Raw genomic sequence first — 14603 nt, 5'->3', positions numbered from 1 at the left:
CCTGCAATGTCTATTGATGTATTACTTTTTCCCTGTCTCTTTTCTCTATTTTGTAATTTGTACTAAGCAGTGGTGAAAGCAATGATTTCTGAGAACGTCAAGCTCTTAAAGTCTATACTGTCCAAGTGGTTCCAGCCCAATATATTTTTGTGTGTGAGCCTTCTGTGCTGTTCCCGACCACTTAAATGTAACAGGAAGCGTGGTTTTCTGGACACTGCCATCACTGTGCCCTAGGAAGAGCAATGTGTGAATGTGAGCTCTGATTCTGAGTCACTGTGTGACTCCGGGCAAAACACTGAGAGCTGAATTTCCAGTGTTCAATAATGTGATGTGCTTTAGTAGCTGGCAGCTCAGCTGGAGACATGGAAATGCCTCCAGTTTGAAATGAAACACATTTTCAAGTTATCACTAATACAGCGAGTCTCTGTCTCGGCTTCTTTATCAGTAAAGTTGAGGTTAGAATAATATTTACATAGCTTCCTCACAGGAGGTTTTTCCAGATTATTTAATTAATGTTGGCACTGTGAGATGCTATAAATACTAGAGGTTTGTACTAGTATATCATATGATTCTCCATTTTCTGAATGTGACTGTTATTCTTCTGCCACTGTTCAGCCCAATTATTTTTATTTTATTTACTTCAATTCTTTGTATTCTAGATTATGCCCCACTGGCAAGGGATCTTGGGAGAGAACTGTGATTCTTTTGTTCACTGAACAAAATGTGATTCATCACTTTCCTTACATCACCACCCAGCTCTCTAACTTCTCAGTAGAGAGATTAGTATGGCTTTCCCTTAGGTAAGTTGTAAATCGCAGCAGCTGTTTATTTGTTGGGAGTCAGTGCTCTTCAGTGTTAAGGAAGTAGTAAAAATATATGTAATTATATGAGATACGTAATTATCAGAGATACTGTAAAAGTGGTTTCCTGAAGAGAGTGAAAATAAATATGAAATTGAGAAACTGGAACTAGCTGAATTGCTCGAAAGAGCTCTAAAAAGCTGTGAGAATGACAGAAAAAATAGGAGACAATATGAAGCTAAGAGACGGGGAGAGACTTAGGAAATAGGGTCACGGATAGTGAAAAGCAGAAGTTCTGTGATGGGGCTATGGGATAAGATCAGGTAAATCACAAAGAAATGCACTGGCTATGTGTCTGTTGTAGACCCAGTAATGTTCCCATTTCTTAAGTCTGGGTATGTGTTTCTGCATGAATTATATAGTTGATTTGTTCATTTAGTGAACGGGCTAAGATTTCAACAAGAGAACACAGACTTTGGGGGCTGGCTGCCATTGGTGTATTAAGACATACGCAAGGCATCAAGTCAGGTTTCAAAAATAATCTTAATTTTTGCATTTAACTTTTGTCTGACTATATTATACAATATGACCGTCTGCTTATTAAGACATTCTTTTGTTTGTACATATGTATTTGTGAATATTTCTTGAAGCACTTGCTTGTAAAAGAAGCTTCAAATAAAACTGCCCGTGTTATTGTCCACCTTAGGCATTCAGTGTCCTGCCATGTCAGCATATTTTGCTGCTCTTGAGAATTCTTATGAGGGATTTTCTTTGTAAGCAGTTTGAGGTGCTGGCAGTTGTCCATCCACATGCACAAATCAAATTTCCACATTGTCTGAACTCTTAGAAGGTCTTTTGGAAGTTTTAATGGGATGTCACCAAAGTATTTCCCTTCAGTCCTCAGCTACTGATCACTGAAAGTTTGGAGTTCAAATGCCTCTGCTAATAATGAGAGAGAAACAATCACTGAATTCAGAACTCTTAGCCACTCAGTGTCAGAAGCAGAAAAGTCTTTTAAAAGTGCAGAGAAAGGAAACAAAGTGGAGGTACTTTTTCTAAGACATGCCTGACAAGACAGTGGTAAAGCCACATACCTGGTTTGCCCATTAGAAAACCTGTGCTTTTGTGAAGTAACACATTTTCAGAATTAAATGATGAGAGATGATGGAATGAACGAAAATGGCATTTGATTCCTATTGTCTGCTTGCAAAGTGAAGTAAGAACTTCAGTGATTTGCTACAATACTTCCGTGTTACAAATATTTGCAAAATAATAATAGAAACTTTCACTCCTTGTAGTAAAACCTATTGCCGTATACAATTGTGAATTTGTTATTCTCTCTGCTACTTGGTTTTTTTTTTCAGAAGCAGCACTGAAAATAGGCAGTAGGATTTACAGATTCCACATTTTACACCATTGCCCCCGACTTTAGTCAGCAATGAACCAAGCCCACAAAGAACAGAAGTGACTCATGTTTTTTTTTTCCATGTACGGCATGAGAATACAAGCACTCCATAGAAATGGAGCTGAGATTCTTATGCCTTATATGACAGCTGCTGGTTCATACTCCTTGTGATAAGAAGTGGTGTAGTAGTACTGACAAGTATTAGTGAATAATAGTGACAAAGAAGCGAGTAGGTTGAGCCAGGCAGAACAATGGGATGGATGGAGCCTGGTGAAGCCAGTGCTTTCCCATCTTCTCTGATTGCTTTAAACTAAAAGCTTTAAATATATTTAATAAAGCTTATTTTTAAAACAACATTAAAATCTGAAGCTTGTGAAAAAATGTATCAGTATGCAGAGCTCCTCTGTGGTGCTTCTGTTTGGGAGAGCTGTCAGTTGTGCTGGTTGGTCTCCTTTCTGCCGATTACTGAGCTGACAGAAATGTGGGAGAAGGGTCCAGTGTTAACACCAAATACAACCATTGGTGTATGCAGTAGGGCCGAGCCCTACCACAGTGTTGACAGAAACTAACCCAGGCAAGTTCAAACTCCTGTTTTCCTCTGGTGTTTGGAAAACCCCTGGGTGCTGAGGGAAGGGTCATTTTGCAAAGCAGTGTAGACAGACATCCAAAGCCTTTATTTTAGTATCTGTTGTTCATAGTTAAAAACATTATGCTGAGGCTAAGCATTTTTAATACATATGTCTGTGAATGCTACTGTTCTCATTAGAGATGGCAGGAAAAAAGCAATTACTAGGTTGGCTAGCCCAACCCCTGTGAGCTACAGGATTTTCCAGTTCAGCGTATTCCCTCATTCCTCACTGCAGCAGTTTCTCATGTCCCAGACAATGTGGCTTTGAATTTTTTTCAAGTATTAAAGTCAAAACCATTACTTCTCTCGGGTTACACCTTTTCCTTACCACTTAAGAGCTCATGCTTGGGCTTGGCCATGCAACCTGTATGCACTGAGCTAAGGTGGGATGTTTCAGGGGTCGTGAGCTCAGGCTGTGAAGACCTCCCACATGGGGTCTGTGCTGTGAGTGGCTGCCCTTAAAGCAGGTCTCCTGATGAGAAATGCCAACAGAAGCACAAAAGCCTGATATTTTCAGGTTGATCACACCAAAGGTGACCACAGATTCCGCACCGCTGGAGAAGTCTGAGTCAACTTTAATATTTTAAATTGATAAGAGTGCTGCGTTTCGCAAGGCCAGCACTGACTATTATCAAACCCGCAGATCTGCCCTTCCAAACCTCCAGCCAGACACTACCCGTGTTTTACAGAACGACTTTCTGTGACTCATTTTTGGGGCTGGCAGCAGCCTGGACACCGGGGAGCTCCGAGCCGGAGCTGCAGCCTCGGCGTCCCACCGGAATCCAACCCCCGGCCTTGCCGGGTTTGAGAGGCCACCGACCCCTTCCCTCCACAACCCCCGTCGGTGCCTCCTCACAGCGCGGGGGCGACCGCCGCCATTCCGCGCTGCCCCCTCGATCCCCCCAGCGGAGGCGGGGCGCGCGCATGCGCGGCGTGGGGCGTCGGGCGCGCGCAGGCAGCGGGGCCATGGCCGCCCTGCTGCGGGGCCGTGCGCTGGCGGCGCCCTGAGGCGGCGCGGCGCGGCCATGGTGCCTCGGGGAGCCGCTCTGCCGCCACCGCCGGGCACCGAGCCGCCGCTCTGAGGCGCCGAGCCCCCGCCGCGGGACCGACAGGAGGAGGAGGGAGAATAGGAACAAGAGGCGGCGGCCACGACCACCGCCGCTTCAGGTGATTGCCCCCACCCCTCCGTGCCCATCGCCGCGTGTGCGCGCTCCCGTGGGGGGCACTCAGCTGCCTCCATGCGCGGCCCCGAGTGCCTGGCGTGGAGCGGGGGGCGAGGGCGGCGCCTGGCGGGCGGGGAGCGGCCCGAGCCGGGTGGGTGGGTGGGTGGGGGGCTGTGGGTGCGGGGGGGGCCGCGCTGGGCCCGCTTGTGGCGCTGGGCTCGGGCCCGGCGGCTGAGCAAGGCGCCGGCTTCGTGGCGCCCCCTCCCTCCCTCCGTCGGTCTGTCCGTCCCTGTATCCGTCCGTCCGTCTGTCCCTCAGCTCGGGGGCCGGGCGCTGCAGGCGCAGCCGTGCCCCGGTGGGGGCGGCCTGAGGTAAGGAGCGAGCCCCTCAGCGCCCCGGCGTGGCACCGGGGGGTCGGGGGCCCGGCGGGTGTTGGGTGGGAGCCCGGCATCGCCTGCCTCTTGTCGGCCGGCAAAAGGGAGAGTTCTCTGACGGCTTGGCTCGTAAGTGCTAGCTGCTTGTGATCTTAGTCAAATTATATATATATGTATTTTTTCTTGGGAGTCCGTAGGTGTTGGTGTGTTTGTTTCTTCTGCGGTTTTTAATGCAGGAGTTTCTGGTAACTTGTTTGGTGGACTTGGGACTCATTTATGCCAGTTATCTTGAGCGATCAGCTGGCTGTGCATGGGTATCTTTTTGTTTCCAGCTAGCTTTAACAACTATGGCAGTCAGCTGTGTTTTTTTTCCCCAAGTTCTAATGTCTTTAAAGGGTTTAATTTTATTAATCCCTAAACTCATTAGGGAACAGTCATCTCTGTGACCACCACTATATAGGAGGATCATCAAAAACCTTAGCAACATCGAGCTGCTGCTTGTCCAAAACGCAGGATTCGCCTTGTTTATGTCAGCCTTAAGAGGAACTGCTGACGTTAGAGCAACCTAATTCTGATGAACCGAGCTGTGTGCGTCTGAAGAAATCCTGGGGAATTCCTTCGTTTGGAGGTGATGGAAGGAGATTAGTGTCTGCTCTGCTTCAGCTGCTGGAATGGGGGCAGATGCAGAAAGGCACATCATGCCAGCAAGACCTGAATGAATGGGTGTGCCTTGGAAAACTCTATAAGCCTGCTTAGTGTTTCATGTTGCACTCTTCAAAACCTGCTCTATTTGCTACTTTAGAGTCGTTTTCTTCCTCTTCATGCGTGCATGCAGAGGGCTTCTATTTCAGTTCGCTGCAAGGCTTTTTTATTGTTTGGTGGTTACTGGTTACTCTCTTTCTGAATCCATTTTTATTTCCAGACGCACCTGGGAATGTTTGATGTGATTATAAATTGGATGGGTCATGGTAGTTTTGCCTTTTAAGTGCATATTCATGTCTAGCACCTTCGATATGATTCAGACATCTGTGCGTTGGTTTCTCTGCACTTACTTTTAAAGCATTTCCTTTCATTTTAGAGAAGCCCTATTGCTTTGTAATTAATTGCGTACTTGAAAGGAGCATTCAGAAGTGGATAGTTCACCTCATGGAGTTTTTCTGGAAATTTTTTTTCAGTTGCCTGCCTGTCTTGAGTTTAAACATGCTTTAAAAGGGACTTTTCTAAGTGTTTTTGCCATTTGTTTGATCTTCCTGTCGCACGAGTCCCTTAGTACAGGAAGCTAAGCAGCCTATTTGACAAGCCTGGAAACCGATGCTCTTTATTTAAAGGACTCAAATAGATAAGGTGCAACAATGGAAACTTTTACAGTATTGACAGAAAGAAATCTTGAAAGTCTTATTTTCTATTTTAACTTCCAACCAGTTGGGTAGCCAGTTGTTGGCATTGCATGCGCTAAACATAGTCTGCGTCTGTATCTGAAATGGCTAAAAACTAAATGAGCAATTGTGGAGGATGGGATATATTTCATCCTGTCATGTAACTGCATCCTGGTTACACGTTTGGGTTGCAGGTTTTTTGTGGGGGTACCTGAGCTTTACTTGTGTGGCTGATCTTCTGTGATCCAGCTCTTTGAGGGAGGTTGTCAGAGCCTGCATCATCTTGGGCTGTCATTACTGCTCCGCGTGCAGGTCCCCCGGGTATTCTGTCCTCTGCAGAGGCGCTTTGGGATTGCTGCCCAGATTTTCTCAGAATATGCTGATACAAATGTGGTTAGGCAGGCTTGTAGGTGTAGACTTGCAAATATGGCTGTGATGGGGAGGGGAAAAAAAAAAAAAGCTGAATAACTAGCTAATAAGCTGAACCGTGAAATGACAAGAAATATAGAGTTGAAAAGGACCCGAAAGCAGTTTGGTTTCTGGTGATTCAGTCTAGATTTTTTTTTTCCCTGAAGAGTTTACTTAAATATATTTATTTAGATATTTAATGAACTAGATTTCAGGTGCTTAACTGGACAGATAAGCTGTGGTCTAAAAAGCAGGCAGCCCCTCTTAGTGTGGCTGGGTTTGAACTGATAATGCGCAGGCAGAGAGCCGATCCCGTAGGAAACCACAGAAAGATTTTCCTGCATACCTGCTGGATTTGTTAAACTCTGTTACCGTGCGTTAGTCCCTGAGTTCAGTTCCCTGGTCTTACCTGCTCGTTATGAAAACTAAAAGGGACAGGATGTTTTACAGGCTGCCTATAAATAATCCACTTGCAATATAATTGAGTGTGCTGGAACTGCTCACAGCGTATGAAAGTACTCCAGAAATAAATCTTTAAAGCAACTTTAACTTCACAGTGCTGTGATATGCATTCTCATTTCCTGAATTGATTTTCTTCTTCCTCATAAAGCTTGCTAATATTGAAAAGTTGGAAATGTAGATTTTTCTACTATAGAGTTAACTGTCTCTAGTTTATTTTGCCATTTTAATATGTCTTTAATATCAATGTGTGCTCTCTTACGTCCCTATGAATAGCTAAGAGGTGGTGCCTACATATTTTGCAGTAAAAGTTGTTTTTCCTGAAGTATATTATGCATTTGTTTGAAATGATTAACTCAGGTACGTCTCAGTTGATAACTGATTGGGTCTTGCCTGAGCAGGAATTTAGCAATTCATTTGTTTTCTAGATGGAAATAACAGTTCTCCAGTCCCACCGCCGCTCCAGCTCTACAGCAATGCATACTGTCAAACCAGATGGGGAGGGGAATATTGTTTATTCTTTATAACTTCTTACATGGCAAGATTGAATACTCTGTTTGCCACCTGACACTCTCTAAAGCTTTGAATCGAACGCTAAATACTAAAGGGTTATTACTTGAAATTACTAACGTAGTGAGCTATGAAAACGGAGTATTATTGGAGATGCTGACTGGATCTTAATGGCAGCTTTACGGTACACGACTGCAGTATTTCACCGCTTTATTAGTGCGCTTGGTATGCTCATTGTGTCTGGCCTCCTCAGCAGAAATTTTGAGTGCTGTCCTTGTTCGCCAAAACAGAACTTGGCCTCATTTAAATTGTACAGGAGTGAGGCATCTTTCTGCTTTCCTTGCTGCTGACTGCATGGGAAAGAGCTGTTCTGATGGACCAGTGACTCACGTAACTCTCTGGAGCTCCAGTGTTTTTTTTTTTCCTACAGGCTCACACAGGGAAATTCTTTTCTAAGTGTATATCTGATAAACCTTTTTGTCCTGTTCTTTCCCTTCTCTGTTTTCTCTCTCCCAGACTGATGATTTAAGTCTCTGGAGGATGGGATTCTTCTGTACTTCAAGTTCCTTTTTTTTCTCTTTTTTTTTTTTTTTCTCAAGAGCAGGACAGGCACTTGGAAAGAAGGGTTCTGAGAAATGCATGAATGTAGCACTTTTGGGACTAATTTTAGTATTTTAATTTTTTGAACTGTGACATTGAATCTTTCCATAGTTGCAAGTCGAGATTTTTTCCCCTCTTCAAGAACTGTCTAGCCGTGTTTACCCTTTGGAAAAATCAAAACCAGACTATTCCTGGTTTAGGAATATCTTCAGTTTCAGTATTTAAAGTCAAAACTAGATTACAGATCAAAGTCTGCTTGTTAATGGATGTATGCAAAATCACTAGAGTTTCATAGATGTGAAAAATGGAAGTTGAAAATATTTCTTTTTTTTTTGGGGGGTGGGGGTCAATCTTTCAAGTGTTTTATGTCTTAATCTTGCAGGAGAATGAGCACCTTGTTTGTTCACTGATGTTAGACTAGACATTGCAGGATCCAGTCTAGTTGTGAAGTTCGGATCCCAGCTGGAGCTACTGAATTTTTCTATGATGATTTTTGGTGGCAATAGTATCAGAACAACTCTTAGGTTTGCAAATATTCCAATATATTTCAGTAAGCATTAAGTAACTTTTGTGTAATGCTTTTCTAAATATTAGAAACTCTGTTCATGTGACTTAGGGCCTGCTTGGATAAATGGATGCAGGTTGTGTGTCCCCTCGTACTTTATTAGTATTTGCTGCCTGTGATGTGATAGTTTAATATTGAATCGGTGCATAAATCAGTTACATCGGTTTGGGGCATAAATCGCAGCCTCAGATGAAGTGGCAAATTTTTATGTGAAGGCAGATCCTCAGAAAGAAATTCCTATTAAAGGGAAAATAAATGTTGTCTTTGAGGGTTTTTTAAGCTCGCTGCTAATCTGTTTTGCTAATGGAATCAGCAGGGACCAATTTGTAATAGCTTTTTTTAAATCAGGTTTTGTGAATTCTACTGTCTTTTTTTAAAGCTAGCCAGGAATATGTTTTTGACAAAATGTTTGTGCCAGCTGAGCAAGGGATTTTTGAGCAGTGCTGTGTTGTTAGGAAATCAGAATGTTTCCATGAGTGTTAATCAGTTATGATGGGAGACTTCTTAAAGCTGTTTGTGGTCAAATAGCGCAGCTGTGCTTGCGCTCAGGGAAGAGGTGAAGTCAGAATTTCTTCCCAAGACTGTTCTTTTTCTTGTCCTGATTTGGAACAGGGAGACACTTGAAATCATCAGGAAAAAATTCTGGGGCACAAACTTGTGGCTTCCCAGTCCTGCTCTGAAGTCCATTTTTTGCCTATGTTAAAGCGTGGCCTGTGTTCCTCTAATGTCCGAGCATCCAGCAACTCTTGTCATCATCATTTATCTAAAGATTTTAGAGGCTTAATGTTTTTGTTTTTACACCAATCAAAATAATGTATTGTGAGAGCTCTTTACAATATAATGAGCTTAGTGCAGTGGACTTTGTTGCTTGCCTGCATTACGTTCTGTTAGAACTTGGCAGCAATTACAACTGAGGCTTTATTTAACACATCCACATTGCCACTGAAGTTAATTTTAAAGAGTTTCTTATTAGCACTGGGTGCTTTGTTAGGCACTGACAGAATATGCTGCAGTGTTTCAGCGGCTGCTTCTCGTAATACATGGCCCATCGATTGTAAGAGAATGTGGTTTTCTGAGTTTGTTTTGATTTTGTTTTAACAAGATTGCAATTGGAGTTTGCTGTTGTAGGTAAAAAATGTTGCACTTTCCAGTTTTCTTACATTCTCAAGCATGTGTGTGTGAATGTAGAAGGTAAAATTCTTCAGTTTAGTTTGGATGTGCAGAATCTCAGTTAACTTTCAGTATTTGGAAAAGTCCATGGAAGTCTGCATTCGGAGTACTTAGGGAAAGTGGAGACTTCCTTCTTGTCTCATGTCTGGTTGTTGCTGTTGACTGGAGGAGGTTTGTTGGTTACATGAGCATAACTTGAAATCAGGTGCTTGTTGGCACTTTACGTGGGGAATTTCATGATGGTGTGAAAACCTGTACGGCAGCTCCTGCCCACCCCTAAGCCCTGATCCACTTGGAAAAGTAACCTAGCGAAAAGCAGGAGGCAGCTTGGTTCAATTAATTCACTGTAATTAATTTTGCATGCTTGGCAAAACCAAGGAGTTTTTTGGGGAAAAAAAAAGTACAGGACGCTCGAAATGTCTTCGTGTGAATTGTCCTCTGAGCTGGTCTGAGCATAGGCTTGAACTTCCATACGCAGCCGAAATGCTTTGTGTAGGTCCCAGCCTGCACTTGTTCAGCACCATACACTAAAACTCCGTCTTTCATTCACTCTAAATGTTGAGCACCAGCATTCTTTAAGCTATTCGGGTTATGATTTTGGTTGTTCGTTTTAAATATCTTCCAGCGTTGTTGCTGGCCTTTGAATTCCCCTTGGGAGGCGATGTGAAGTGCCCAGCGGAGTGGTGTGTGCCAGGGAGGGCTGTGCTGCCTTTGGGGTCTGTAGGGCTCTGGAAAAGGTGCCCATGTCTGCATAACTTGGCAGGCCAGGCTGTGGGCTAGGCGAGGGCAAGCAGAAGCCCTGTAGCCTGTGGTTTACCGAGACAAATCTCGGTATCGATCTGTCGTGGCTTCTTGAGCTGAATTAGTTTTGTCATCACGCCTTGACAAGTGTCAGCGTGGCTTTAGGTGTGCATCTTTCTGGTAGCATCTTGTCTGTGGCAGCACAAATACAGCTTCGGATGATTGTGTGTGTGTGTGTGTCTCCGTACAAGTAGGAAATGTTTCTTGGTTTCTGCGTGTGAGCGTGACTTCCTTTCATGCTGTGCTTCCGTGTTGCCTTTTTAAAAATTTTCACAATGACCATTTGAATGAAATCCTGTAAAAGTTTGAGAAGTGCAGTTCCAAATGCAGATTTTTCTGTTTCGGTGGCTGGGACGCAGTTCTTTCGAAGCATCGCTCTAATAAGAAAAGGTTAAACCTGAACTCGGCTGCAGACTGGTGGTGCTGGGGGTGACTTCATCTGTTTGAATGGCTGCTTGTGGATGAACGCTCACTGGGAGCATCCCCACCTTGGCCTTCAGCTGCACTGCTCCAATGCGCTGTGTACGACTGGTGGCTTACGAACACAGGCTGGGGTGGATGCTTAGCCTCAGGTGGGTGGGTGGCTGAGTGCTTAAACAGCACGTTTCGTTTAGGGTCTCAGCTGAAGGCAGTGCTCTGACAGGATGTGGAAACATCCTCTTTACATTGCTCTTTAAAATGGTCCTGTTGGTGACTAGATACCTTTTGAGATGCTGTTGTGGACCATTTTTTTTTCTTTACAGTTTTGAAACAGGAAAAGAAAGTTTTTTTTTTTTTTTTTTTTTTTTTTTTTTTAAAAAAGCCCTTTGTTGTCTTGCATCATCCATCTACTCTGCTCTCAAGCTCCGCAATTAAATTACTTTCTGGTACTCCTGAGAGAGGATATAGTCTTCTGTTTGTGTGATTCCGTGTAGTGAATTACATTAAAATGAGCAGAATATTTGCGTCACTAATCTTAATCTTTGAAATCGCCAGCCCTCGATTCCATAAAAGTATACAATCATAGCGGTTAATGAATGTCACAAATAACTCTTTTTATAAGTTTGTGTATTGGAAATTATTTCAGTTTGCATTGAGGAAGTGAATCTAAAATGTTTGAACTTCTAGCTGGTGATTATTTTATTTGAGAGTTACAGGAATAGTGTATAGAAATAGAATAGCTCATTGGAGATTGTGAATTTTGTTGGTGTTTGTTTTTTAAAGCTTATCATGTAGTAGCTTATCACTATGTAGTATCTTGTACACTGTGGTCCTTTGGCTGGGGACTTGGATGCTGAATTAGTGCGAATAAGAATAAAGGTTTGTTTGGCGCACACCCTTTGAGCATTTTTGTGGCATTAACCTACTCCCACAGCCCCCCTTTTACAGTATCACCATGGAAAATTGCTAGCAAATTAATCTTCATATAGCAACATTAGAAGCTGTCCTGTCTGGATGTGAATTTAACTCAGTTGATTCATTCAGTCATTTGTGGCCGCACAGGAAGCCCCATTCAGATGATCAGTAATAGTTGTTTGTACAGGGAGATTGATCTGATTACTCTTCTGTCTTGTGCTATTTCCAGTCTGCTGCCAATTCACGGAAAGGGAAGAGAATGGCTGCGAAGGAGAAGTTGGAGGCAATATTAAATGTGGCCCTGAGGGTCCCGAGCATCATGCTGTTGGATGTCTTGTACAGGTGGGACGTCAGCTCATTCTTCCAGCAGATCCAAAGAAGTAGCCTGCACAACAACCCTCTCTTCCAGTACAAGTACTTGGCCCTTAATATGCATTATGTGGGTAAGTGGACGTGCATTCAAGAGAAAATGCTGCTGTAGTAAATTCCATTCTGCTCACTACAAGAATTTTAAGAAATTGTTAATAGCACGGCAATATATTGATTTCAACAGATAGCATTATAATAAATATAATCAGCAGAACCGTAGTTAATATGGGGCTCTGTTTATGTAAGTCGTAAATAAATCCTGCCTAGGGTCTGAAGCTTTGTTATTTAGCTTTGATATGTAAACAGAGTCAAAGTTGGTGTCTGGAAACAATATCGATGCCCTGAAAGAATAGCACAGTGACGTTGGAAACATTCGGCTAGTAGAAAAGCTGCTTGGAAATGCTGTGCAGACAAAAGTATTGTAACTTATATCGTTGGCATTAAAAAAAAGACTAGGGAAAAGGTTGCCTGACTGTGACTACAGCACCAGGAAGTTGGCTTTCACTGCTGCGTGGACGTGGCTCTTCAGTTTACAACCCTATGAACTGCATATACGCTCTGAGTTGATTAGAGCTCATAACTACTGCTTGTGTTGCAGATAAATGGACAAAATTACTAACACAGTTCAGGGGGCTGAGGTTTCAACCTTGGCCTGCAAGTCTAGCGCTGAAATGCTAGAAGTCTGGTTTTAGGAGATGAAAGGATTGCTGTTTTGGGACCTGCTCTCCAGGTGGGTATGTGATTCATCTAGTGAGTGCACATGGGGTTAATTAGGGATTGGATTCGGACTGATGAGGTTGATAGCCAATGAGAACCTACATGAGTACTGCCTAGCTTTGAGAGAAAATGGCTAGCATGTAATTATCCCATTCTGCAGTGTTTCTTCCTTGTAGATGGCGTGGAGGATAACGATGTACTGCAGTCAGCTCAAGGAAATGCCCTTTAGTTAAGTTGTTAGAGGAGTGTGGTTTTTTGAAGTGGCATGTCCAGGGTTTTAATCCAGACTGCAGAAGTGCTGGCATGTGACTTTTTGGTTTTAATCTATTAAATCTCTGCTGTTTGGAAGTTATTTACTGTCATTAAAATCATGTGGCTTTCTTTGTTTTGGCTCCATTCTACTTTGCTAGGGGTAGCAGTGTATCTACTTCCAGTGCAAAAAGCTGGTGTTACTGCTTTATGGGGTTTTATGTTTGTGGAAGACAGTACTTGTTTGTTGCTGGTGAAAGGGACGCAGGACCATGGAGGCATGTAGCTATACCTGGCCTTCTCTTGCTTTGCTCATTCTGTGCATGCGGCTTGTGTACACACAAGTACATTTTAGGAATGGGATCATCAAATCAGTTTCTAGTACAAAACTAACAATTGTGTAGCAGGTTATCAGAAGGTAAATTCCAGTTGGGACACAGCCCTTTTTTATACCAATTTGATAGCCTTGTCCTCCCTTAAGTGTGTTGAGATATACTAATAAAAAGCATTACAGAGATAAGTATTATTACTTCAAAGTATTTCTCACCTGGAGGCTATTTTAGTACTAAACCAGTGGATTTTGATTCTGTGCTCTTCATACGATCACTCAGCAGTACTTTTACTTTTTGCTTTTACAGCATTGTGTCTGTACTTTCACTTTTCCAACTGGTAGTTGCTGAGATCAAGGGCTTGTAAATAATCAAGCAAGTTGCTTGTTCTAAAAGATATTAAGACTATTTTCAGTGACAAAACTTTGCTAGTACTCTTCAAATAAAGTTGATTTGTGTTTATTCCTTGGTTGTTGCTTTTTTTTCTTAAAGCTGCGTCAGTGTGAGGCTTGGCTAAGTCAACTTGCATGAGTTTTTCTGTAGATTTAATTGCAACAGTTTACAGAGTAACCTTAATTAAAATAGTGTATCAGAACATATACATTGCATTTGTAAGGGAAACCGAGTATTCTTCCACCAGTTTGGGAAATAAAGCTGCTTTGAAGATATGTTGGGGGAAATTAACTGCTAGCATGTAATTTGGACGACAATTTACTGAGGATATTTTTTAGCATGCTAATTTATTTTTTAAAAAAATGTCCTCTTCATATTTGCAGTAAGCAAACACAGTATCAACAAATGCTGCAGCAGCTTTGCAATATCAATCAGTCACTGAATTTCTTAAAAGTTACAGTATCACAGAAGTGCTTTTAACAGCTTAAGAGATCAGATGCATCTATCTCAGGTAGATGCTGAAGGAATGATTTGATTAGAAAGCCATCAAAATCAATAATATCTACTAGTCTTGATATAGTGAACCTTTTCCCGGAACTGAGGATCAACCTGGACGTTACTAAGAATATCTTTTCTGTTTAAAGGCACTTTCTTCCATCCATTTGACTCAAAGTTTGAAAAGGCAATTAGAGTTGGTCAGGTGGGGTGATATATGTTAAGGTGTGATTCATGTTCCAGTTAGCAGTACTGAGAATGTAATAAAAGCCTCTCAGATGCAATTTGTTCTTTGATACGGCTTTTCCCTTTCATATCTTTTCATGAAACAGCCCTTATCTGCTTTAGTGGAAGGAAAAATATTCTGTCCTGATAACCTCTCTGCCGCAAGTTCAACTGGATGAAATTTAACTATAATTGTGCAAAGCAGTGCAAATAGCAGAGATAAATTTCTGGT

The 14603-nt window shown here is 42.5% G+C and overlaps 1 protein-coding gene across 1 annotated transcript in view; it reads left to right on the top strand.

Annotated features, from left to right (window-relative positions):
• The first annotated feature begins 3756 nt into the window (after window positions 1–3756).
• RNF145 (ring finger protein 145) overlaps window positions 3757–14603 on the top strand; it is a 44317-nt gene continuing 33470 nt past the window's right edge. The window contains exons 1-2 of the mRNA XM_035559783.2: window positions 3757–4000; window positions 11824–12037. Coding sequence (XP_035415676.1) covers window positions 11854–12037 — 184 coding nt within the window. The 5' untranslated portion in view covers window positions 3757–4000; window positions 11824–11853. The remainder of the gene's footprint in view (window positions 4001–11823; window positions 12038–14603) is intronic.

The sequence above is a fragment of the Cygnus atratus genome, chromosome 14, assembly GCF_013377495.2.
Source record: "Cygnus atratus isolate AKBS03 ecotype Queensland, Australia chromosome 14, CAtr_DNAZoo_HiC_assembly, whole genome shotgun sequence".
In the NCBI taxonomy this organism is placed as follows: domain Eukaryota; kingdom Metazoa; phylum Chordata; class Aves; order Anseriformes; family Anatidae; genus Cygnus; species Cygnus atratus.
Note: the sequence above shows the minus strand (reverse complement) of the source record. Positions and strands in the feature narration are given on the sequence as shown.